The 26,908-nt window shown below is 41.8% G+C and overlaps 1 protein-coding gene across 9 annotated transcripts; it reads left to right on the top strand.

Moving 5' to 3' along the window:
• The first annotated feature begins 851 nt into the window (after positions 1-851).
• On the top strand, positions 852-26,242 carry CCNT2 (cyclin T2). 9 transcript variants are annotated; one of them, XR_012660588.1, is made up of 10 exons: positions 852-1,181; positions 2,250-2,331; positions 9,165-9,293; positions 10,407-10,467; positions 11,569-11,631; positions 18,007-18,368; positions 19,380-19,543; positions 21,355-21,425; positions 21,656-22,808; positions 22,907-24,245. XR_012660588.1 is itself a non-coding variant. In XM_075092865.1 (10 exons), exons 1-10 carry the CDS (start codon positions 973-975, stop codon positions 22,969-22,971), a joined length of 2,043 nt encoding a protein of 680 aa, XP_074948966.1. In that variant the 5' UTR covers positions 937-972; the 3' UTR covers positions 22,972-26,242. The 9 variants fall into 9 exon arrangements, 7 of the variants coding, with proteins under 7 accessions (XP_074948966.1, XP_074948965.1, XP_074948968.1 ...); XM_075092865.1 differs by having other exon boundaries at positions 937-1,181; positions 18,007-18,052; positions 22,907-26,242; XM_075092867.1 differs by adding an exon at positions 6,553-6,658 and having other exon boundaries at positions 958-1,181; positions 18,007-18,052; positions 21,656-26,242.
• The last annotated feature ends 666 nt before the right edge of the window (positions 26,243-26,908 follow it).

Genomic DNA, 26,908 nt, shown 5'->3' with positions numbered 1-26,908 from the left:
CCCCTACAACTTCCTTTAAATCTGCAAGGATCAGAAAGGTGGCTGAGCATGGGAGGATCACGCTTTCCAGGTGGTACATGGCACATCAGTGATGTGGGGCCCCCTCACAGTCAAGCCCCACAGACCTGGCTCTAGCTTGTCATCTCAACCCCATTGCCACCTCCTACAGATAAGACTTAAGGCTCACTCTTTTGGGAGAAGAACTTAAAATCTGGGAGCCTGAGATTTAACAGATGTCACATAACCAGTGGCACTCATGCCAGGACACTGTGATTCACTCAGTTTTAAAGAGGAAGGAGGTGCTAAATCCTAAGAACCATTAACCAATTCCAGAACTAGATCATGCATCATCACCTGCATCATCAGGAAGGTTTATTAACTTTTTTATCTGTCAGAGCTCCTTAAGTTCGAGCTGCACACGACAGCTTCTGCCTGCTCAGTCCTGCTGCCGTGTGTAATGCATGAGGCCATAAACAGGGATCGCCTGAAGTAACTGAGGTTGAAGCGACTGCAGCCGAAAGGCACCAGCAGTACGCCCGCTCCTCACCCAGCCAAGAACCTGCCGCTCGAACCGCAAAACACGCCCCAACAACCTCTACAGCACACGCACGCGTGACGGAACGGGTTTATCCCCTCCGCGTCATCGGCCCGCCGCGCCGCAGCCAATCAGCGCCGGCGACCGGCCACTGACAAATGAGTGGGGACGCGGGACATCACTTCCGGGTGCCACAGCGTCCCCTAGGGGCCGGAGGGAGTCGTTACTCCCCGCGTCACGTGCCGCCAGAGCCGTGGCCGCCCGCCGCCGCCCCGCCGGCCACGTGACACCCGCTAACCCCCAACCTCTCCGCGGCCGCTCTGGCCGCACCGCCGCTCTCTATGGCCGCGCTAGCAACTCTCGCGAGAGCGACGGCGGCGGCGGAGGGCGGCGGGGCGGGGCCGGGCGGGGCGGCGGCGGGAGGGGGAGGAAGTGTCATGGCGGCGGCGACGGCGGGCTCAGGCGCGGGTTCCTCGGCGCGGGGAGGCGGCGGCGGCTCCTCCTCGACGGCATCGCGCTGGTTCTTCAGCCGCGAGCAGCTGGAGAACACGCCCTCGCGGCGCTGCGGGGTGGAGGCCGACAAGGAGCTCTCGTACCGGCAGCAGGCGGCCAACCTCATCCAGGATATGGGCCAGCGCCTCAACGTGTATCCCGGCGGGGCGGCGGGGCCGGGCGGCGGGCGGGAGCGGGCTGAGGGAGCCGAGGGGTCGGGCGGCGGGCCGGGCCGGGGCGGGCGGCAGTGCGCTGAGGGAGCCGAGGGGTCGGGCGAGGGGCCGGGGCTGGCGGCAGCGCGCTGAGGGGGGCGAGGGGCCGGGGCTGGCGGCAGCGCGCTGAGGGGGGCGAGGGGCCGGGGCTGGCGGCAGCGCGCTGAGGGGGGCGAGGGGCCGGGGCTGGCGGCAGCGCGCTGAGGGGGGCGACGGGCCGGGGCTGGCGGCAGCGCGCTGAGGGGGGCGACGGGCCGGGGCTGGCGGCAGCGCGCTGAGGGGGGCGACGGGCCGGGGCTGGCGGCAGCGCGCTGAGGGGGGCGACGGGCCGGGGCTGGCGGCAGCGGGCGGTGGGAGTCCGTCCCCACCCGTGTGGTAACCCGCCCTGGGGCTCTTCCCGCTCCCCGGCGGGATGGAGCCGCGGCACAGAGCGGGAGGAGGAGCCTCCCGCAGCCCCCGCTTCGCCGCCTTTGTCGGCGTGTGAGAGAGGGGCCGGGTGTCGGCGGGGCTCCGGGCGGCGGGGGCTCCCCGGGGCGCCCACCCGGCCTTGTGGCCGCGTTTGTGCCGGCTTAGACACTTCCAAAGTAGGTCCTGGCTGCTTGCGGAGTCGCTTCCGTTGAAGCGGGCGTCTCCCCTTAGCCCTTCTTTAATTTAAGAAAAAAGGAGGTCAGAGTTAAGAGGGAAAGCTCAAATCCCCAACCGGAACGCTTGAATTGGAGCAACACAAAAGCACTTGAGGCCGTATTTCAGCGTGTGCCGCCCACTTTCATTCAGTGGGTGAGATGTGGCTGGTCTGGTGCAGGAACCTCCACGCCGCCTGCGAGCAGACAGGAAAGATACGTGTTAATATGGGCTAAGTACCTGTCAATATCAGTAAAGTTCTGAAGTGTCACGTCCTTAATTCGTTTTCACCCTGAAGACAATGTGTTGAAAGCAATGAAAGCACATCGCTTTCGGTTGTTGTAAACAATTTTCTCCATGTATAGTGTTTCCTTAATTTAATCTTCCAGATCTCAGCTTACGATAAATACTGCAATTGTTTACATGCACAGGTTTTATATGCATCATTCCTTCACAAAATTTAATCGAAATGTAAGTATGGCTTTATAGGCGGTAACAATATGCCCACAATTTTGGCGGTCTGACTGACAAGTGTTATGTTCCTTTGCTGGATTGTAAAGTTTGGTCTGTTTGCAGGAATCCTGGTGTCCTATCAGTAATTTAGAAGCAATAACGATATTTCTTTTCAACTTTGAATCATTTTAATTAGCAGCAATTAGATTTTTATCTTCTACCATCAAAATTTTAAAAAATAGGCACCATCAGCAAATGCATTTCAGATGTGCGAAGGTTGCATTTAGATGTCTCGAATCCGGCTGGTGCGTATGTGCCATGGTTTGAAAGGCTGATGTGTAGGAGCACACGTTTTTCTTAATGAAGTCAGTGGTAGTGCTAGCATGGTGCACCTGACAATTAGAATATGGCTCTGCGTGTATCCATATGGATTATGTATCTGTTCTTAAAAACAGTGTAAATTAATTTAACTAGTCTAGTCTTAAGCGGCTTGATAAGTCATAATAGACAAGAAAAATCCTTAAATCTGATGAGGAAATGCTTGCTCTCTAGTTTCAAGTAATGAACTGAGTATGCTGAATCTGAATACAGAATATGTTCTGAATAACTGAATTCTTTTGTTTAAGTACTCTCTGTAATTGAGTGATTTTTCTAACAGGTGTGGAACTGGAGATCCCAACCTGAAAATTTTAATCCTTTTTTATATCCAGTATTGGAGGCAATAGTTAGAAAAACAGTAATATTCTAGGTATTTGACTGGTTGGTGGTTGTTTTTTTTTTTTTAAAGGACTTTGCATCAGTATCTTATCGCAGCTTTGCAAAAACAGTTAATAACGGTGGTGGCGTATCACAAATTGGCAAGGACGAGTTTTCTCAGATCTTGGCTTTTCATGACAAAATAAACAGATTGAGACGGTGACAGATGTTACAGTCTAGACCAGAGCAGCCCTTGGTCTACCAAGGGGTGGAATCTCACAAACCTTGCAGTGTCTCAAATTTCGGCTTCAGTTGGGTTGGGTAAAAGCAGGTTACAGTGTTGGCCAACTCTTTTGTCTGGCATGAAGTTGTTTATCTTTGCTGGCTGTGCAGGTGGACATGTCATGGTGTTCCAGCAAGAAATACCTGCTAGTTTCTAAGTACGTTTCAGAAGTAACTTAATTATTTTTGTGCAAAATCTGAGGTAGGTTCAAACTTGCAGCACGCTTGTTACCAAAACTGTAGCGTTACAGGTCCTTATGCAATAAAAAGCTTAGAGTATTTTATGTATGACCTGAGCTAGGTATGCATAAGCCTGAAACACTTTAACAGGAAGAAATACATAGTGCAGGGCTTGTCTGTGTAGTGATAGAGAGCTACATATTGAATGGATATATACATAAATCAAAATGTAAACAGTTTTCTAGTTTTAGAGCAAGAATAGCGCAGGTGAGAAGCAAGTTCCAGGAAGCTTTGTGATGGAATATGCCCTTTGAAAGTGTTTCTGTACTATATGAAGCGAAGGCAATAAAACAGTTGTTCCGTTTTTCTCCCCTCGGCATACCTGCCCACGGAGCAGTAACCTCTAGCTGGTGGAAGAGCGGCTGGTGAGGCATCCAGAGTTTTCTGTGACTGTGGATGGTTTGTGGACTTGATAAACTGGGTAGAGCTGCTTAGAATGGAGAGGTCACTCTGCGTAGAGCTGCTGTAGCTGGGGCTTGTGTTTAATACGTCGCTTGCTGGATTAGTGTTTGTACTGTCATCTGGTAATCTAGGATAGATTTAGGTAGCAAGAGGCTCTTTAGCTGCTGTCTTTGAGTTTTCACCAGACACTGGAAAATACCAGTCACTTGGAACTGGAAGCACAGTAGTGCTTGGATATATGGTGCCCTTGTTATGAAAACTATGCCTTAAGTTATATATATGAATCTTAAAATTCACAAATAAGCTATGTAAGGGCTGAATATAATGGACACTGCAACTGTTATGGGGCGGGGGGAGTGTATTGTTCAGTTAATTCTCAGGTAATAGTGTTCAAATAAGAGAGGCAAGTGTGCTGCAAGTTAGTACTCAGTAATATTGATTCCTGCTGAATCACTTTCTGTTGTTCTTGATGAGCATAAGGCCAGGCAGCAGCTTCGTGTGCGCACCGATGGGCAAATGCATTTTCTTACTTATTTTCCTATAGGGTAAAGGGGGCGGTGTCCAAGTGTATGTGAGTCACTTCTAAAATACTCCCAAACCATCTGGCAGGCGCTCTGTAGAGCAAGCAAAAGCCAAGGACTGTAATAAATACTTAATCTCAAATCTCCAGAGTACTTGGCAAGCTAAAAAAATGTAACAATATTTATCCACTGCAAGAAACTAACCCTCAGAAATGAAATAGTAAGGTAGTAGCAGTCTTGAAACTAAGACCTAGCTAAAATTTTCTATGGTATATGGAGTATATGTCAAGTATTGTTGTGTGCATGTAGCAATGTTTAGCCATGGCAAGAAGGAATCTGAAGGCTGGGCCTAGAAAATTAGATGGCCATTAGTCAGAATGCCTCATGATCTCCTGCTGAAAAAATGTAGCCTTTGTTTTCTTGCTTTATTGGTAGGTTGATGTTTTTAGTCAAGTAATAAACACTTGCATATTTATTGCTATGTATAATTGCTAGTTTATACAAATACACATCCTCTGTGTAAGTCGCATGCACTTCATTGTGTATAAACAGGTATTCTAGTGGAAGCTCATTTAGTGAATAGCTGTTGTCTTAATTCTTTTTTTTTTTTTTCCCCCTTTCAATAGAATTTACTGCTAAACAATATGTCAGGCTTTTAAGATTGAGTCAACTGTGAATAGTAAACGGATTTCCCAACAGTGTCCTCAATCTGTAGAGCCACAGGGGTGGCATGTATCTGTTAATGTAGTCTCCATTCATTTTGAGTGTATTACGTTTACTGCTCCGATGACCAAATATCCTTGTTTTTGCACAGTTACTGTGGGTTAGCAAGTCACTTTTGAATTGCTATGGATTATCTACAAAGTACATACATTTAGGTGCAAAGAAGATGATGTTGAGGTTTTGATGTTGCAATCAAAGCAGGTTAAGACCTTGCAAGGTTGCTGTGCCCCAGTAACAGGGTGGAAACTTGCTTTACCCTGGTAAGCAGAATGGGGTACCCTGACTACTAATTTTCCCTAGCCATGCAAATGATGTTTCAGGAACTACTATGAATCTCCTCAGCAGCAGTACAAATTATTCCTTCTACATTACTGTTGACCAGGACATAGTAACATAAAGTTAGTCAGTTCTAATATCAGGGTGGGGAGGGAACTTGCTGGCTCTTCATAGGAAATACTAGCCTGGCTATTATACTTTAAAATATCTTGAAAATTAAAATTCTTCTGGAAATCCCGTTCCTGTAGTACTTGGTGTGTTTGATATTACTATATAGCGAATACCTCTTTTAGAGGTTTATTCTTCAGTACATGGTGATTTTAAGAACAGAGAAGTGGGAAAAATCCTTGGTATGCTGGAAACGAGGGGTAAGGAATCTGAATGATAGCCGTATTTTTAAATATAATCCTTACATGCCATGTGGCATACCAGAAGCAGTTGAAAATATACTCGATGGTGTCAAGGGGTTTTCTGTGTGACATGCACAGTGGCTGAAGAAGGCTGCAGGAAGAATTTTTTCCCTAAAGTGAGTGAGTTGTGTGGAGGGATTTTTTTGTTTCCCAGTCCTCTGTTCCCTTCCTGTCTCTTGTCCCCTGTCCAAATTGCAGTATTAAACTGTTAACTTCAGTTATGAAAGTTTTAAGAACTTTGCATAATATGCACCAAGCTTTAGCGAGGCTGTTTTGGTCACTTCATTTCTGTTTTAATCTTGCAGTTTAACATACTGCTGTGTTTTTGCAATGTGAGCTCCTGCTTATGATGATAAAAACCAAACTTGTAACTCTGTGTGTGTTCACGCTTGAAACACCTCTTCATAGACTGGAACCGCTTTATGTCTTAAGCTAATTTGTATCAAGTCTAAACATATACTAATATTGGCATTAAAAGGGAGAGGAGTTCTCAGAAAACTATGTGCATGCTGCAGAAGTATTCTGAGACTATCCCGAATGCCTTCATTGTAGCATCGCTGTTTTTTTCCAATATGTCTTGTACTTTTTCAGTGAAGAAGGACTTGTACCACATTTACCAATAAAACTAGCTGCATAATGCTCTTGGACTGTGCTAATAAGGCTCTTACATTTGGGTTTTTCTATTTCAGTGGGACTTTGTTTCTGAGAATCTCAGCTAGTACAAAAATGGGATTTAATTTCATAAATCAGATGTCTCCTTGTGAAGATATTTCTTAAAGTCTTAAAGCATTTTGGGTACGTGGTAGATAACTTGTTTAAATTTTGTTGTATGGCAAATGAAGATTTATAGGAAGCTTACAGCTTTGCCAAGTCTGTGTCTTTAATTTTGCTTTTTTGTTCTACTTCGCTTTTTCTGCCATTTTTGAGAACTGGAAATGAACGCAAGCATTTGAGTAACTTTGCCGGTTATACACTTAGCAGGGTGTGTTGTCTTCACTGAAGAATGTGTGCATGCTGGGTCTGAATTTTTATTAGGATGTCTATTTTCCTGAATAAATACCAAGGGAGACAAAAATACTGACCTGCTCTAAACTGGGAATGAGAGCCCTAGTCCCAGACAAGACAGAGACCTGAAATTCTTTGACCAGAAGCCAATACTTTTTTTTAAGGAAGTAAATAATTGGGGCGTACCTAGATTTCTGATGAACCAGAGTTAAATGCCAGTTAATCAGTTTGGCTTAAATCAGCCTCCAGAACTGTGTTTTATGTAAGGTCTTGGAGATCAGGAATTGTGTGGAGACTTCTTGGTCAGAACTGATCTTTTTCAGTACATTAGAAGATGTCCTGAAGTCAGCCTGATGAAGAAGGTGCTTTTTTGGAGTGAAGTAAAACTTGACTGCAGTCAGACATAGAATAATGGCGAGAACTTGCTGATTATTTTATTGGTGACTTGGTTCGAAGAATGTCTCTGTGAAATGTAGATATTTTCAGTCACGGTAATTGTTGGAAATTGATTTTTTCAGAAAGGTAAATTGTGAAGATTCCATCAATGTGCAACTATACCCACAAACTATGTAGAAAGAGACCTTGTGTTAGGATATATTTGAATTAAACTTGTACACAAAGCTAGAAAAGCTGTAAGGTCTGAATGCGGGTACTTGGGGATAAGCGTGTGATGCTTGGGTGGGGATGGTAAGGCTAGAGGGAGGGGGGGAACAGCAGGGAGCAACAGTTCATTGCTCACAGTGCAGTTGCTTTTGTTCTTCATCAGCCCAGCAGTAAGGCACTGCTACAGGTTCCTGACTATCTGTTTGGTTTGTTTAAAATTTTTTTTTTTTAAAGGGGGTGGGGGGAGGGGAATTGTGTGATCCTGGATACAAGCTTCTTGTAAAGAAAGCAGTTTTTTTGTCGCTGTTGTGGAAGAATTTGCTCCCTGTGACTTGTTTTGGGTGGTTTGGTTTTTTTTCTTCTAGAATACTAGATTTCTTTGTGGCACATTTCTATGCGTCAAAGGGTATCGCCTTCCCAGGGTGTCAGTTTTCCTCAAGTCTGCACTTAAGAGTTTTACGTAAGATCCAAGTGGACATTTCAAAGTGGTTGAAGGAGGCACAAAATACTCCCTCGATACACTGTAAAGCTCCTGAAATGTCATAGGTAATCGCTTAGATGTTCGATTCTGATTAGTTTATTGCAATTTTTACTATATTGTCAATTTCATACCAAATGCTTTATTTTGACATAACAAAGGGCTACCTGTTAACCAAAAAACCTCCTCCCTTTAGGGGGAACTGGCTGCCATTCACTTCATTCAGCCTATTTCTGCTTGGGCATTGAATGAGAAATCCAATACCTGCACTGCTTGCACCATGCATTAATTAAATGTTCAACTAGCAGCTGTTTCAGTCTCTGAATAAATGCTTTATAGTGGCTTAATTTTAACCAATTTAATCTGCTAATGTCTACATGAAGATTGCTGCTGCTGTTTTAATTCATGTTTGACGTGGCCAGCATTGCATACAAAGAGGACCCTGATTCTTTTAAGTAACTTATGGTCTGTACATAGATATGTCAGTCATTCTAGCTGATAACTGGCACTAAAACTCTTATTTCATAGCTAACTCCTAGGTGATCCTGAACTGCGAATGGGTGCTTTGCTGCTAGCTTATGACACCTGGGGTCTTATGAAAAACTTCATCTGTAAACATGATTTATAGTCTTTACTGACATTTGGTGTAACTGCTGTTTTGTGAATCCTTGTACTTTGTTCACTAGATACTGCTGGGTATAAAGAAAAGTTTGGAAGAGTCAGCTTTTACGTATACAACCTGTGTTTATATAACAAGCTGTTTTCCTTAAAGTTCTCTGCAAAGTTCCTTGCATTTTAGGAGAATCAAATGCTAGCAGAACTTGTCAGCAGCTGTTTTGACTTTTACTGAAAAGATGGTGTAATGGCTCACTACTGCGCAGGAAATCGGATGAACTTTCTCACAAAGTATACTTGAATTGAAAGAGCCTGTTCTAGTGTGACTAAATCTTCTGGACCCAATCTATTCTTTTTATGTCAAACTAGAATTAGCTTGACCTCAGACTTCTTACTCACAAATGCATTTGTTACTCCTTCCCTATGCTGCTGAGGGGATTAAATCAGTTATAGAATAAAACATGATGAGTTATTTTTGTTGCCTTGCATGGTTTCAGAACTGTTTAAAATCTTTTCTAACTACCAGTTTAGACTCTCCCTAAAAATTAAAGTCCTACTTGTAAAAAAGTTTAAAAATACATGTATGTTTTTCTTCTTCAGATAATATCTCCTACGGCATTGTTTTTGGCTGCAAAAGTGGAAGAACAGCCACGGAAACTCGAACATGTTATTAAAGTAGCACATGCCTGTCTTCATCCTCAAGAGCCACAACTGGATACAAAGAGTGATGTAGGTGGAAGTCATGGTTTTAAAGATAATCACATGACGCTTCATCTAATGATCTCTTACGTTGTCTTTGCTGGATTATCGCTGTCTGCAAACTAGAAAAAACTTATGTTTTTACACCATTTAAGCCTTTTGTATTACTTAATATAACTTATTAAAAGCTCAAATATTTGTGTGATGAAATTTGAAGAAATTGATCCATCTTGAACTTGCATTATTTTTAAGACTTCTGCATGCAGAGTAGAAGACCAGACTAGATGTTAAATAAGAGGTTTCATGCGTGGTTCCATAAGTCACACGGTTTGCACAGAGAGGAGCTCAGGGCACTGTGTGTTTTCTTCAACCAGAGGCTCACTGTGCACTGTTGTCCGTGTTCTGTTTTAAAGGATGCAGTACAGCTGGCAGCTGCTGCCTCTGCTATACATTGGCCTTCCTTTCATTTGCCAGAGTTCGTACAGCTTCCATCTACTTTATAGTTCATGTTTTCTTTCCTGAGATAAGTCTTCCTGAAACCAAACATACAAGGAAGTATGGTGGAAGTGCACCAGACTTGTTCAGCTTGAAGGTCAGGCTGAGCTAGTTATACCCTGCTGGACCTCAGCTGACGTGTAAAAGTGGGCACCTTTGCTGTGCTCCCAGTTCTTGGAATGACTTGTGGAGGAGTGTGTGTGTGTGTGTGTGTATATATATGTGCGCTTGAGCCCACAAGCTTAAGCTAGCTTAACCCAGGCCAGCTGAGTATCTCCAGCTGTATTTTAAAGTACCTGTAAAATGGATTACCTGCCTAGAGATATTTGAGTTGATTTGTACTGGCAAGCCTTTGTCATTCTTACAGCATCCCCTCCTCCCAAAAATGCTTTGCTGGAGTAGATTATATGAGATCCAGACTAAGTAAATCTACTGTGAAAGATGGTTAGGCTGGTATAACTGCATTTGCAGTAACGCTTATACTGGTAGAAGGAAGTATTACTACAGTGACATGTTCAGAGTTGTCAGTTCTGACTGACTTGGGTAGTGGTCTTAACTTGTTGCTAGTACCAGTATTAAAATTGGAAGCATATAATTAAAATTTTGAGACAATAGCTACGTCTTGACCTGTTCGCTTATTTGTTTCAGGCATACCTTCAGCAAGCCCAAGAGCTGGTTATACTTGAAACAATAATGCTTCAAACTTTAGGTATGTCTTTCTAAGTATCTCCTGTGCAGCCAACCTACCATGAAGAAGTAAAGGGACCCAAGTAACTGCATTTTTGATGTGCTATTGGGACACTAGAATTTTACTGGTTTTGTATACAACTTCTGACTTGTGAATTTAGTTTTGTATTAGCAGTTCTGTTGTGTTCAATTTGGAGGGAAAAAAAAGCATATCTATACATGTGAAATAGATGTTCCTGACAGTTTGATGGGGTAGAAATGTATATCTTTCCAAACAGATTTTACCCCAAATTAGTAACTAGGCTGATATTCATGTAAGGTAATGTTTTATACTGTACATGTGTTCTGAGGCAGTTGGGAAGAGCTTTATACCAAGTGCTCCTCCCCATTTTGCCTTTCAATAGAAGAACATTCTGTAACTGAGCAGGGATACTATCTCTGAACATCACGAGTCGTAGTGTAACCATTTAATGGATTCAGGTGATTCCAAAATTTGAAACAGAATGTTCTGATAAGAAACTTTTTTGACTTTAAAGTAACATAGAGAAAATTACAGCTAGCAGGCCTGAGAACACTGACTTACTCAGATATTCTTAAATACCACTTTGAGTATACTGTTTCTTTTTAAAAAAAGTTAACAGTAGTGACCTAATTCTTAAAATGGCATCATAAACAAAGAAAGGGTTCTTAAGTCATGGACCTACAAATTCACTTAACGTGTAATTTCGTAGGTGCAACATTTTTACATCCCAGAAATCAATAAATAAGGTGCGCGTGCACACATTTGTATTTGTGTCAGTAATACAGCTTTTACTGACTTACTGAAGTACTAGAAACTGTTCAGATAGGTTCGACTTTAAAAATACGGTAACTTCCCAAGTAAATATATATCTTTACGACTTGAGTTACTGAAGGAATGTTTTACCAATGGATCTTGAAGTGGCTACACCATCTACTGTTCCAGAACATGAAAAAGTGTGGAATAAAAGGCAGTTAAACAACGTTGAGCTTCAGTGCAAAGGTTTAGCAAGTGTTTTAGGTCTGTGGGGAAAGGAAAGGGATTGGGGGTTTGTATTTGACAGATGGAAACTTATAGTTCTAAAACGTATTCTTAACTCTTCAGGTTTTGAGATTACCATTGAACATCCGCACACAGATGTTGTGAAATGTACGCAATTAGTGAGAGGTCAGTGACTTTTAACTGCTTCTGTAAGTCCTTTTTTACCTTTCTAGTAAAATTTGACAGGGATGTTTTGTCTCATGTTATCCACAGAGTTTGTTTAAAGCTAATTACCAAAAGCTTGATCTTGACTTTTAGAGTCTGCTAAAGAGTCCAGTTCTCTGTCCTTCATCACGTTTTGCTTGCTTATTACCTTTGATTTTAATAATGTCTGTTCTGTGTTTTCTTAAATACAGAAGCATTAAATACAGAACAACTAACGTAGTGGAAAACTGAATAGCCAATGACTTAGTATTGTTCTGGGCTGATTTGACTCTGAAGTACAGTTTAGTCTGCATATTGGTTGGTGGCTAATCCTGGCTGCCTGCCTAGCAGATAGAGAGTGCATAGCAGGTCTGCTATCACGTGTGACTACTTCAATATGTGACTAGTTCTTTTTCTGGAGCAGGGTGTAGTTATTTGTTTTGGATGATAGCACAAAACCCCAAACCTTTTGTTCAACGATCATGTCCTCTAACTTGTGTGCAGCTCGTTAATGTGACTCTAGCTAGAAGCCTGGTGTGTTCTTTAGTATTTTTGGTTGAATCTTGGCACACCTTTAGTTCTTATATTCGTTTCCTTTGGAGCTGTAAAGAGAGGAAAAAATCCTCTCATAAGATGGAGGATGAAAAAATTAGGTATCAGTTGTAAAAGCACCTAAAATAAGCTTTTCACCCTAATTATGTTCCTCAATTAAAAACTATTTGGAAACAATTAGACCATGGTTGTTATACTGTAGTCATCAGCTGTTGCTGCACTGAAAAATGCAAAGTTAAGTGCTTCAAAATTCTTTGGGTTTTTTTCCCTATAAAATATAGGAAAGTTAGGTGCAACTTAATCATGTTAACTAGATCTGTGTTGTAGTAACTCTAGAATTAAAGTTGATCTTTGAAAGGGAAGTCTCTCTCCTTTCTCCTTTTAAAGTAGCTTACTGGTATAGCGTCTTCAGAGTTTGATTCTAGTATGACTGGTGCTGTGTGTAACGTATTTGCATATAAAGTAGCTTTATTGCTTTTGTTGCTGTAAGATAATTATTCCTTGCTTTCCGTCCAGATTTGGTTGTGACTTGGTGCATAACTCTAATTGCACCTGACATGTCCATAGTCTGCATCGGTAGCTCTGTAGGATTTTGCTTTGGATTTTCTTAGCTGTTGGTAAATATAAACGTGAGCATGTATGTCACTGTCTTGCGTGAACCCCAGCACTTCTGCTTAGTACCTGGGGCTGTGGGGAAGGGTGGCAGGCAGTATTGTAGCTGCATCAGGATTTCCACATTAGCCAGTGTATTTGACTTGAGCCTAGAAGATGAAAGGCATGCTGCTATGCAAGCTATATTTCTGTTAGTCAAGGGTAGATACCACTCTAAGACAGTTCAGCTTTTTCCTGTGTATTTTGTATGCTACTTTTGTGTACTGACAAAATTCATACCTTGAAGGTACGTGCTACTTTTTAAAATTTGATATTTTAAAGCTAGTATTTAACGTCAGCACAGCTTAGCAAAACACTTAGAATTCAAAATTATACTAAGTCTTAAAATCTGAAGGCTCCAGTGAGGGCTGAAAATCCATGTACCTGAGGGACTGGTACAAAGTGCATGTAATACATCTGATACTTGAAAACCGCTCACTGGAGTAGGTGTATTCCTTAGTATGTGTGTATGCAAATGGAATTCCTGTCAGCATATGCCCCTCCTAGGGGTGGTATAGGCTGTGAACACAAGGTTTGAGTACTCATGTTAAAAAAAAAAAAAAAAAAAATCCATAAATTAAAAACATTGAGCATGAAATCTGTAGTCATGCATGCAATTCAAGCAAGTATAGAATAATTGCCATGGAACATTAGGCTTATGTATTGAGTGAATAAAGAGCTGGGCTTTTGGGCAGAGTGATACATACTGAAAGATCCAGCGGTATAATTTTAGTTCTCTTTCAACATTTATTTATTGGACAGTGTGTTGTTTTAATGTGAATAGGTGCAACACTTAGATATCAAGTCCTGAGGCTTTCAAAATATATCTAAGACTTGTCAGTGTTAAGCCTTTAGCGCTAAAGAGATTGACTGAGAAGTTAAAGAAATACAAGGTTGCTTCATCCAGTTCTGGTAATGTGTCATCTTGGACAAAAAGCACTATTTCAGAAGGCAGAGAGATACCTTTTTTACTAAAGGCCATTAGCTTATCCAAGGCTATTATGATTAAAACTTTCAACTGTATGTTTGGGGGAGAATGAAGGGAGGAATATGATGTGGCTGACTATTTAAGTATTAAAAGAGAGGCAACAAAGTTAGCTGAGGTATGCAAGTGTACTTAAGGTTTTGGCTTAGCGTGTGTGCACTGAATTGCCGTGTGGTGAGAAGATGCCCTGGTCGCTAAAACTTCTGCTGGCTGAACTTAAGTGGCTAAGAGGATGGCTGGTTTTCTGTATCACTTTTTGTTGTCGTGCAACTAGGGTAATGTGCTTTATGCTGTCGCTGTTACGTGCATTAACCTGTAAGCTACCCCATATGAAAACAAAATGAAGAAAACCAACCCTCAGGTTTTGTTGATGATGCTCAAAAGATTCAGCAAAGTCCTTGTCAGAAGACTGTCTAGTCTAGTGGTGGCATGCCAGCATCAATTGCTGAAAGCCAAAGCTGAACGAGTAAGTGAGAATTGGTGCAAATACATGTAATTGCTTCAATGTACAACTAAAACAAAAGTTGAATTCTTCATCTCTAAGATTGAAAGCCTTTCTGCAAAGTAGTATTAGACAACACAGATCATTGTAGATAAGGGGTGACTGGATAGTAATGTAATAGTTATGTAATGACTTACGATGTTCAGGCGTAAGGTATCTAATTATTCCTTCTGGTTTTCAAAGATTCCTGGGTTCATGAAATTGTTCCATCTTTACAGTTTGGTCAGTATAGTAAACAAGGAAAATGGTGTAGGCTCAGTCTTTTTTCTGCACCATTCTTCCTCAGTGTCAAGAGACTGAGAAGAGGAGACAGGACCATCATTCCTTAGGATCCCACAGATCCTGTAAGGAATCTGGAGGCAGTGGATCTGTGAAGGCCTGTCAGCAAGCTTCAGTGCCCATTCCAAGGATGCTCCAGTACTGAAGAGAGAAGAAAAGAAAAAAGAAACCAAAAACTGTTCCTGGTGTCAAACTACCTTACTGGCTTGAATGCTAGTCAAATGACCAGCACTGAGACTGCCCTAGTGCTGAGACCATAGATTTGTGACGTGGTCCTCTTAAGCTCTGGTGCAAAATCGGTCTGTTCCCAGCCTGCTTCTGGTGGAACTTGAAGGGGAGGAATCTATCCTCACCTCCATCTTGGGAAGTCTTCGATCATTCCTTTTTCTGTGTTGGTACACAACCTTCTTTTGGAACTGAAGATTGGATCCCAAGGATTTCTAGGATTGTTCTCGCTGCTCTACGGGTTATCAGGTATCTCGAACACCCATGATCCTTACTAATCTTGTGGAAATTGCACTGTCAAATTCTTCATACGTACTATAGTATCTGCGTGCACAGCTACCATTGGTTAAATTGGGCCAATAAAGACAAGGCGGCAGAAGAGGAGATGAATCTGAATGAGTCTGCTTTTTCAGAGGGTGTTCTTATGAGGAAAATATAAATCTTAGTCTACTAAATGGAGTGGAAAGGTCTTAAACACCAGCTGTACTCCAGCACTGCTACAAGCAGCTTTGACATTCTGAACTTTCACCTCAGGCTTTTACAGGCCTGTTCCCAGGGCTTAAATACTTTCAAGAATGTAAAGCCACCAGGACTGCTCAGCCCTGAATGCCTCCTCCAGCCCTTTCCAGATACAACGGGCATCCACCAGCATAGCTCCATTCACAGCCCATGCCTTTTTTCTTTTGCTCAGAAGGACTCCAGCAAGCTTTCTCTCTTCTGATGTTGACTTATCTGCGGCCTCCTCTTTCCGGGGAGTGCTCACATATGTTGTCAGGGTCCTAGGCACAGCCAGCTACCACCCTTCTAAGGGTGACTTGACAGTCACGTTTTCATGATTATCTCAAGATCCAAGATAACCTAGTGTTGAAGAAAAGACTTGGATATCTTGGAATTGCAACCAGTTGAATTGTGTGGCTATGCCCAGTAAAAAGCATTTTGGTTTCGAGTTGGGAATTCCTTGGAGACAGTAGCGATTTGAAAGGTATATCGGGCAGCAAGTTCTGTTTCAAAGTCATGACGACTGCTTTAATAATCCCCTGCCTTAGGTTGCTTCTGCAGCAGTGAGACAGGGTGGGGGTTTTAAATCTCTCCTGAATCATAAAATATAAAACTGATTATTAACGGTGGCATCATTGTCATCAGTCCTGTGACTTGTGAGTTACAAGAGAATAGCTCTACTGGCTTGTTGTAGCCTCTGCTTCAAGATTATTTTAATTTGGAGATGCACTTTCCACGGCTACAGAGGAAATAAAACACCAAAATACAGGAAGCAAAATTTGTTAGCTTTAATTTTAGCTATGGATACTGCTAAATCAAAGCTGTCCTAAATGTAAGAGAAGAGTTTGGGATGGATATTTTTGGCTGTGCCTTGCACTACCATAGGCTTTATCTGTGATCTGAAATTGCTTGCTGGTTTTGGCAGTGATGATGATTTAGCTGTAAATAAATTAAAAAGCTGCTATGCTGCTTGTAGTATAGGCAAGGTATGTAGCACATGAATTTTGGATTGAGGCTAAAATGTGTGTTTCAAGATGTGATTCTTTTCTTCCAGGTATCTGTTTTGATTTACTCAACTTTCAAGCTGATGTTAAATAGAAGTTTTCTGGCATCTGCTTTTCTTCCTTGTTCAAAAGGGACATTTCAGTGAGAGTAGAGATGCTTCTTGGTCCGGTCCCTTAATTCACATGTGTTGTAACTTTACAGAATATAGAAATCATTGAAGATCCTTTGAACATTACTTTGATGAAAAAATGAAGAGCAAGACATCCATTTCAGTCTTACTCAACCATTCTGTATTTTCATTTGTTTTGTTATGATAGTCTCATTTCACTTGTTCTTTTTTGGTAATACTGCCTTTTTTTTTTTTGATGGGAGGGAAGGGAAAGTTTGAACTCCATGGTTACCTGGCGTACAACTACCATTATAGTTTGCAAACTAAGTACTATAGCGTAACACTGTCACATTGTCAGTTGACCTTTTAGATTGTTATGGATGAGTAGGATTTGTATGTGGGAACGGATCCTGTTACCTTGCTACTTACCAATTCTTCTCAGATTATGGCACTGCTCGGCTGCATGGCATAGAGGCAAATCTGATTTATACTTCTCGGCAATTGTTAGAAGTCCAGTTAAATCATGTTATTAGATATGCTTTTTTAAAAAATAAATTTTAAAGCCATTGCAGTCTTTCTCAAACTTTGTGGAAAGATGATTATTATTAAAATAAAAGTTTAACGATACTCCCTTTGACATAAAATTCAACAATACACTTTCTGCAGGTAGCACTGATTTCAAGTGATAGTGTCAAAGTAAGAATTCAATGAAGGCTGCAGTCAATCTTCAGTTAAAACCATTGTGCCCAGCTATTCCATTATATGCATGTTACAGTAAGTTCTCTTACCTGAGTGAGGAGCGTTGGGGTTTCACTGGTAGGGGTCAGGGCTAGATGGCCGTAGCAGCCTAGGTTGTTAGCTTGTCACTTCTGGCACGTTGCAGTCTTGTGTGGTTTTTCATCCTGACTGTAACTAAAATGGAGTTATTTCCTATTGAAACTCTGCCATAGGTTAGCAAATGTGGAACATAATGTTATGGGTACGGTGCTCTTAACTAGAGGGAGCAGAAAACTCATTTAATTTTTTTACCATGTAGCTCAGGAGCTTGCTGTCTTGTAGGGCTCTGTCTGGGAGAGGGATGCGGCTGTTTGCGGGGAGGTGCTGGGGGGTGGGAAGGAGGGGTGTTCTCTGACTGTCACGCCTGCTCCCCTCCAGGAGCAGAACTTGCACAGTGCTATGAATTGGCCTTTACTGACTGCCTCGCTGCAGTCCGAGGCGGTGCTAGGGATCATCTGTAAGCGAGGGTGGGAAGCAGGTGTGCCTTGAAGAGTGCGCGCTCTTGTGCGAGGCCTTTGCCGGGTAGATGAGCAAAGGGAACCTGTTCTGTGGGCTGTACAGGGGGTGGGTCAGTGAATGGAGTGGCTGGTCCATCTCAAGTTACTGAACATGATGGCCTCAGAAAAGATTATTTTAAAGGCTAGTTAGCTAAATTCAGATCAGTTCTGTGGAAATGCCAGGTGGTGCTTTTGGAAGGCAAAACTGCTTTAGTTTTGGAATGAACCTGACAAGTTAGTGCAGATCTTTAATATCTCCATTTTTCTTTTCTTACAGCAAGCAAGGATTTGGCACAGACATCCTATTTCATGGCTACCAACAGGTTGTTATCCTGAACCTCTTTGTTGCACTGTTGTAGCACACTATAGCTTCCTTTACTGCAGGGCCCCCTACATGTGTCTTACCCTTGTTGCAACAGGAGACTGGGCCATCTACAGTGGTGGTACCTTCCCGTCTGCAGTGCGGTGTATTGTACAAGGGCCTGATGGCACAAAGGGGTTAAATGCACAATGAGAAGTGTAGTGGTGCTTTCTGATGACATTTTCTCGATTGTGAGTGCCTAAGTCTAAAATTGGTAGCCTGAATAGCAGCTAAAGATTACAAAGAGCTAAACTTAACCTAGAAATTCGAGCATCTTGGTAAGTACAAAACTATTTCTAGTTTACACTTGTAGTTAATGGCAGTTTTCTCTTAACTTTAGCTATATTGATCCAATCCTAACTTATAAAATTGTAGTGGGCCTAAGATCTTTTCAATTAGCTGATTTTTCTTTTCAGATACACTACTAGTAGTCCAATGTTCTTCCTGTTAGAAACGGCTCTTTAATCTTAATATAGAGTTTTAAAACTTAAGTACTTACAGCAATTTAAAGTTCCAGGATTCCAAATGGGGACTGTGTATACATAGTCTGCTGCAGAAAGACGGAATTCGAGAGCTGACTCCAGTCTTGATTTCTCAATTACTTCAACTTACCTCTTGCAAAACAGCTTTGAGCTTTATTTAAGAGGATTACATTACATGTAGATAGCTTTTAAGCAATATCTGCTGGTTATTAGAACTATTCCAAAGAAGTATTTCTCTGTGGTTCCTTGATGGGCAAGGTTCTGTATTTGAAACAGCTGTTAAGAAAAGCTGTGATAAAGCAGAGAGACTGAACCAATGTCGTTGCACTGCTGCCAGCTGGAAGCCGAAGGCGAGTTCACAAATACCACAAGTCCAGGCCTAGTGAAAGCTAAGCCCACAAGAAATTCACTTGGCCTCTGTGGAACTACTGGGTACCTTCGGCCAATGATCTCATTTGGAAACTGCTGTATGCTTCTTACTGTAAAATTTTAATTGATGATATTATACTTCTTTCTTTTTAGTACTTAAGTACAGTAGAATAACTGGTAAATTTATTTACTATTCATCACACTTTTTATAGCAAAAGCAAATTAAACTTTTCTACGAGATAAACGCCCTGCCCTTTGTTTTCTTAAGGCAGTAAGCTATCGTACGAACTTAATCAGAAAAATGTTCCATGAACTAATGTTTAACTGCTGTTGCTTGACAAGTTACCTTATCCTCTGTGTTAATGGTTGATTTGTTTGGGTTTTCTGTTTTACATGTTTGATTTCCTTTGGTTCCTCATTTCGAAATTTGTGCAACAGTCTTCACCTTACTACGTTCTGTCTTCAGTACAAGCCTACAGTGATAGCATGTGTGTGCATTCACTTGGCCTGCAAGTGGTCCAACTGGGAGATTCCAGTATCAACGGATGGAAAACACTGGTGGGAATACGTAGACCCTTCAGTTACTCTAGAATTACTAGATGGTAAGCAGTGCTGTCTTTTCACATCTTGAAATTCAGGGGTGTATTAATCTAAAAATGAGCACAGTACAGCAAAGGCATAGCGTTAAGACTAAATTAAGTCTCACTGACTTCACGTACTGGATCCTTGAGTGAGAGAAAGGTGTAGGAGAGGGGAGAACTTTGGAAGACAAACTTGGTTTTGAGACTGTCTTTAATTCATCATTATAGGCTGGGGTATCCACATACCTTTTGTAGGTGCAGGTGGGAATCTTGGTTTTAAGTGCTTTCCAGGACCAGGGAAGAGATGGAAATCTACCAGTGCAAATTCACATGGTCCTGATGGTTTTTTGTACATCACTGGCCCAAGTTTATGGCTTCGCTGTCACTGAATTAAGGCTATTGCCATGTTTATGAGGGTAGTTCTATGTTAACGATTTGGTATGGCTTATGATATCTCAAACTCCTTTCCAGAAGAAAGCATATACCTAGAAGTTTGCTATCTTTTGAAATAGTACTTAGGACAGTCAAGCCTGAATGTAAGGCGTACGTATGCTACTGTAGTGGAAGCAGTAGCTTCTGGGCCTTTTGGACTGATGTGTTGGACTTCGCTATTAGTTCTAGAGTGAACCATATGTTTCTGAGTAGTGGCGGAGGCCTCCAGCCTTGCTGTAGCCCAGCATAGCTCCCCACGGCCTGCTTTTCTCCTCTTCTGAGCTTGTATTTCTTAACAGCAATATTATTTTTCTTTAAAGTGAAAACTTGAGTAGATGTCATGCAAAGCACAGGACCAGAGTAAGCCTGAAACTGCAAGTTCAGATGACTCTGCGTTAGTAGGGCTTCTTTAAGTTGTCTCTGTAGTTTCGGTTACCACCCTGCCTTCCTTCTCATCTGGCTGTTGGGTTTGGGGGTTTAGTAAGCGTGCATCATCCTGATTTTTAAAGTCCCCTGAGATGTCAGCCGTGAGCCTCACGGTGATCGCCAGCTAATTCTGCAAGCGTTGATGGAGCTGGGGTGTGTAACAGACTCGGGCAGACCAGAGGGCTGAGGCAGTTTTGCACTTGGGAGCAGCTTAATTTGACGTGCTTGTGGAGTTCTGGAGAAGCCAGTTCTTCCAGACCTGCAAGAGATCTACTTCTGCATTCAAATTCTGACTGTACCTAATTATTTTTAGCTTGTTAGTAAAATTACATTTCAGTGGAAAGTATTTTTATTTGCAGCTGACAAGCATGGAGACCTGTAGTTCCTTGTGGATGTACTAACTGCAAGGATCTTTGAGCTTGTAACACAGCCAGCTACTTTGCCTTGAATGCAAATTAATCAAAGGCTGTTGTTTAAAATAGGGTGCTTGCAAGGATCTGATGGCTTATATTTTGTTCTGAGCTGTTGTTGGTTGTTCCTGAAGTTCGGTGGAATGACTGAAACAGGGACTTAGGAATTCCTACTTTAAAGGAAACTTAACTTCATACAGGAAATGCCCAAGCTGAATGGCAAGTATATTATTGTAGGAGCTATTGTTTGTACAGATCCCTCTTGAAATTTCTGGTCTGACAAATCCAGGTTCTGCAAGAGTCAAAACAAAACCTTAAATTCAAACCTTTTTTTTTTCCAGAATGTGTGTAGTGGTCAGAAGTCTGTCGTAATGAAATACTGCAGCTTTTTTTTGTTCAACACTTGTCTAACAAAATTCTTTATTCAATATAAATTCGAATCATGTGCAGCCTGTAGTCACTACTGCAAAAGCTGTATACTGTTAGTCTAGAAAAATGCTTAAGTTTAACCTGCTTATTACAGAACCAGATGTAAGAAATGGCTTTGGTTTTTTTTCTACCCAGAGCTAACTCATGAGTTTCTGCAGATACTGGAGAAAACGCCTAGCAGGCTCAAGAGAATTAGAAATTGGCGGGTAAGAAATTTTCCTCTAACAGTGTCTAGCAAAAAGAGGTGAACTTCTAGGAGAAATATGAACCAAGGGAAAAAGTTTAGTTGTATCTTATTTGCTCTTTGTTCCTGCAGCTGGGCTGGGAGGGGGTGAAACCTTGAGTCAGCTCTTATCCTCACCTTTGAGCTAAATGAGGATGTACTGTACAAGAGTTCTAAGCTGTGCATCTTTTCACTTCTTTCCTTTTTGCTTAGGCTAATCAGGCCGCTAAGAAACCTAAAGGCGATGGACAGGTATCCGAGAACTCGCTTCTTGGTTCATCTTTGGTCCAGAATTCCATTTTGGTGGATACAGTTACTGGTGTAGCTGCAAACACAAGTTTCCAGAAACAATCCACATCATTTCCTGCACCGGTACCTCTGACCTCAGGAAGTATTTCTGTTCCAGACAGTCATGCACCTGAAAATTTGGCAATATTAGCTACGGGAATGCCAAGTACCTCATACAGTTTGGCATCGCACCAGGAATGGCCTCAGCATCAAGAACAAACACGGACAGAACAAATATATTCTCAAAAACCGGAGACGGTACCTGCCAGTCAGTACAACATGAACTTCCAGCCGGGGACGTCCGTACAGTTGCACTCTGCAGTACATCACAGACCTGACAAACTTGCTGAGCATTCTGCTGTCAAACAAGAGTATTCTCATAAGTCAGGAAGCAAACACCACGGACAAGTTGCCGCTCCTGTAATAATTCCTCAGAAAATGTCTTTGGATAAATACAGAGAGAAGCGCAAACTTGAAACCCTTGAACTGGATGTGAGAGAACACTACGTAGCAACCCCGGGTGAACAGCAGCATAAAAAACACCTGCAGCCACAGGCAGCCAGCAGTTCTTCTGTCACATCTCCTATAAAAATGAAAATTCCTATCGCAAACACGGAGAAGCCTGAAAAACACTTGTCTGATAAGAAAGAAAAGGGTGGCTCGCTCAAACTCCGTATACCCATCCCGCCCACAGAGAAGGGCGCCAGTAAGGAGGAGCTGAAAATGAAAATTAAAGTGTCTTCCTCAGAAAGGCATAGCTCATCGGACGAGGGCAGCGGGAAGAGCAAGCATTCGAGTCCCCACGTTAGCAAAGAGCATAAGGAAAAACACAAAGAACACTCTTTAAACCGCCACCACAGCTTGGGGCATAAGCACTCCCACTCGCACGGCGGTGGCAGCAGTAGTGGCGGCAGTAAGCATAGCACTGACGGAGTAACGCCGACTGCTTTGAGGAGTCCCGTTGGCCTGAGTAGTGATGGCAATTCCTCTAGTTCCGGCTCTTCGAGAAAGAAGTTGCACAGCAACGATGCTTCTCACAACCACCACTCCAAAATGAGCAAAAGTTCCAAAAGTTCAGGTAGTTCATCTAGTTCTTCCTCTGTTAAGCAGTATGTATCCTCTCACAGCTCTGTTTTTAACCTTCCCTTACCCCCTCCTCCCCCTGTCACATACCAGGTGGGCTACGGACATCTCAGCACCCTCGTGAAACTGGACAAGAAACCAGTGGAGAACGGTCCTGATGCCAATCACCAGTACAGTACAAACAGCCAGCATATGGACTACAAAGATACATTCGACATGCTGGATTCGCTGTTAAGTGCCCAAGGAATGAACATGTAGTCAATTCTTAGGTTGTTTTTCTTTACCTTTTTTTTTTTAATTTAAGAATTGTTAGAATGGAAAACTTCCTAATATAGCAGTAGCAACACCAGCTGTTGCTGCCGTGGTTTCAGTATGTGTAAGTGCTGCTTTATCCTTCACTCTGAAAAGAAGAGGTATAGTAAACGAGTCTTTATCTCCACATACGATAGTGTTATAAATACTGTAATAGCATGGAAGGTGCACAAATCTCAGTATTTCTACAGCCGCAGCTAAGAACAGTAGAATGAGCGTCCGCTTCTAGGTGTATAGGATGCCTCGAGCATTGATTATTTATAATTTTGAATACTGCAGCCACAACTTTCCGTTGCATAGTTTTTGAATGAGTGTAATTGTTTTCTCGTGTATTTATACTGTATGTATGATTTGCATGTCTCAAAGATAAAGGGATTAAAAACAGTATACTGACAACTGTTTACAAGAAAGTGGAGAAAAATGTACATACATTTTTGTATGTTTAGATATTACCATAAATACTCAGGATTGGAGCTGCTTGTAAGTATAACAAAATACACATAACTTTATTTTATCTTGCCAGAGTCCATCAGTGATCCACACAAAGATGGCACTTTGTCTTGTTTATCTTTAAACTGTAGGCCTTATCGGAAGCCGCTTAAAAGGGACACTTCACTAGAGAAGGTACCTGGTACCGTGTAGGGTCGTCACCGGACAGTATTGCCAGAGGGGCAGGAAACGGGGTAGGCCTCTGCTCGTTCCTTATGGCCAGACCTCAGAAATGTCCCTAGTTGTCTGAAGGAAAAAGGAACTAAAATAAAAGTTTACATAATCTTTTGATGTGAAGTGCATTTAAATGTTTATTGGCTTGATGCAGTAAAATAGACACAGAGCTGTTAATAATGGTTATGTAGATTAATGTGACTTAACTGCAATTCGTAATGGTCATTGTGGAAAATCATCTTTTTTAAAAAAAACCTCCATAATTTATTTTCATAGCAAACAGGGGTCACCGTTTCCATTACCATTTCAGAATAATACCCATGTTCTGAAATCCAAAAAGTGTACTTGTGTGTGATGCCATATTTCTTTTACAGGTGAATGCAGTCTGCACAGTAAATAAGAATAAAACTATTGATATCCCAACTTTATATTCCAACAATAAAATAGTTATCATTGATTCTGCGCATTGTACTTGTCATTAGTTATCAAATTGGAAGATACTTGTTCTGGTTTTTCAGCTCTGTGGGGGTTAAAAAGGAAAAAATCAGTCTCCCCGTTAAACCACTAGCCTCCCTTTTATCTGCCCGCAAGTGTCTGTGCGATGGCTTGTGCACTCTTCCCAGGGTGTTTTGCTCGTCAATGAAATGACGGGTGTAAACATTCTGGTGTTCTCAAAGCCAACACTACAGCTCAGCCACCTGGATAACAGTCACCTGACTTTCTGGGTTGTTACTCTCAAAACTCTTCAAAAGCTCTGAAGTACCTCAGCACAAACTCAGTACATGGTAGCAACAGCCAGTTTTCAGTGACTTCTTTAACTTAGAAGTGAACATGATGTGAAGTAACCTTTTGCTAAGCCACCTCGTTCCCTTAGCGCTCATGTAACTCCCTAAGTCTCAGACGGTTAAGCTGAAGCTTAACCCTTTCAGTAACGTTACTTGCCTGTGCTTGGAAAGCTAAAACTGTTCAATACCGACCCGGTTGGTAGTTACTGTATGAGGTAACTACAGGTATATCAATTACTATGTAATACTCTGTTTCCAGTAATGCAAACGCTTGTAATGACTTGAATTAAGTTTTATTTGAACTATGGATACTTTTTCTACACTTAAGGAATATTTAAACGGAAACCTGATCGCATTTTCTGCTAAATCTAAGCTTAAATCTTGGCCTGTGGACAAAATCCAAATCTGTCCTGTCCCTACCGACTTGGGTTATTTTTCTACATTCAGAATGTAACTCTTGTTACGCACTTCTGCACTCTTGAATATTTTCTATCCTTTTATAGTCTGTTTCCTTTCCATCTCAGCGCTACTCTTGAGTCTGATTTTTAACAATTGTACTCTGTGTTATGTGCTGTCCCAAACTAGAGCGTGGGCAGACAGATGAAATGGCAGTAAATTGTCTTAATTTTTCTTCAAAGCACTACAGTATTTTCTTTTTTATTCTTTTGTAGTTGTGCCATGAAATGCATCTTATACAGCTGCTCTGGATAAGCAATATATTGTACTGTAAATATAGCAATTGCTGTCATAACTTGGAGTTAAAATGTCTGGATGGTAATTAGTGCCTGTCTAACAGAAACTGGAAGAGAGCATAGGTCTTCATCCTAAGGTGCTGTTTCAAAAGGACTATTTCATATTTTGATTCTGGGAAATTGTGAGATATCGTGGACAAAATTGTTGCTATGCTACACTGAGATCCAAACGGTGACTTTTGGTTTCTCTGTAAAGGATGTCCATAAAACTCATTGGTTTTGGTTTTTTATGTCATTGTAAATACGTGAACCTGTATCTGTCTTTTTGTGTCTGAAGCTCAATTCAAGGTGGTGATAGCAGGGGCTGAGAGGGAGGGAGAAGAGACACAACAAGGTGCCACTCATTTCCCCTGTCTGCAGCCCGCTGCGAGTTGGTGAATTGTGTGCATTGCAGCCTGGCTGCGGTGTTTGAGATGGATGAAAATTAATGGGATCAGCATCCGCCTCGCAAGCAAATGAATCAATGCAATAAAAGGCGAACAGACAACACTACTACTCTGTTCATCACTTTGATTACAGTTTTTTTTTTTTGTTATAAATCTGAGTACATGCATTATGTAATTTGTAAAATGATTCTGTAGTGGAGACCTTGCTACAACACTATTAAAAATCTTCCCTTTTTGTGAGATATGAGGTTTGTAGAATAGTGAGATTCTTTCGTATGTTGAATCTTAATCTGTTCCTGATGGTGGGAGTGCTGAAGTAATGTATCTCACTGTGATCTGGTACTTCGGTATTTGCATAAATGGCAGTTCTGTATATTCTTTTGGCTAACTGTAAATATAAATGTTTCATAGTAGCATAGTTGAATTTTTGAGGTTCAGCCATTTGTGTGACATTAGAAAAAACAACTTTATTTCTAAGAACTTGTAAAAAAAAAAAAAGTATTTTCAATAAAATTCCCTACCTCACCTCAATTGTGCAGAAATTATCCCATTTTCCTACGTTTAATTTTCCAACTTCATTTGTAAACACAAAGAAGATCCTGTTTCGGTTATTGGCAAAATGTTGCTGGTTTTCATCCAGTCAGTCAAACAGTGGAATGCTTGGCAGTCTGACCCCTGATTTGTTTCCTTTGCTTCCTTTACATTATGGCGATCAGGTATTTGATACCTGAAAAGCAAACGCTAGAAATTTTTGCCATCTTAAGCTGCTCCCTCACTCTACCCTGGGGTCGAGGGCCCTGTAATTTTGTTTGCATAGTGGCTGGCCATGCTTAATTTTTTTATTTATTTAATTGTTTTAGCGGTGGGGAAGGTGGGGGTGGCAAGAGCATACCAAGGATCTCTGCAAGACCTTAGGGGGAAAGGTTCCCAAGCCTTGCTTTGCAGTGAAGGGGACTGAGCAAACTTTGCTTTCTGTGATTGGGATGTGAACGCATGTTCCCATAATAAATTCTGAAAATAAATAGCTTAAAGGACTTGGAAGTTATGCCAAACTGATGTAGCTAATTAATTCCTCCTTTCTCTGAAATGCTTAACTCCTTACACCTTACCAAAAAAAATAATGCCGGGAGGGTTCTTTCACATTGCTACTGGGAATGGCCGTTCTCTGGCTTCTCCTGAGGTGGGTACAGCAAACCC

Source organism: Phalacrocorax aristotelis, chromosome 5 (assembly GCF_949628215.1).
Source record: "Phalacrocorax aristotelis chromosome 5, bGulAri2.1, whole genome shotgun sequence".
NCBI classification, from domain to species: Eukaryota; Metazoa; Chordata; class Aves; order Suliformes; family Phalacrocoracidae; genus Phalacrocorax; species Phalacrocorax aristotelis.
This window is presented reverse-complemented; position numbering and strand designations above follow the sequence as displayed.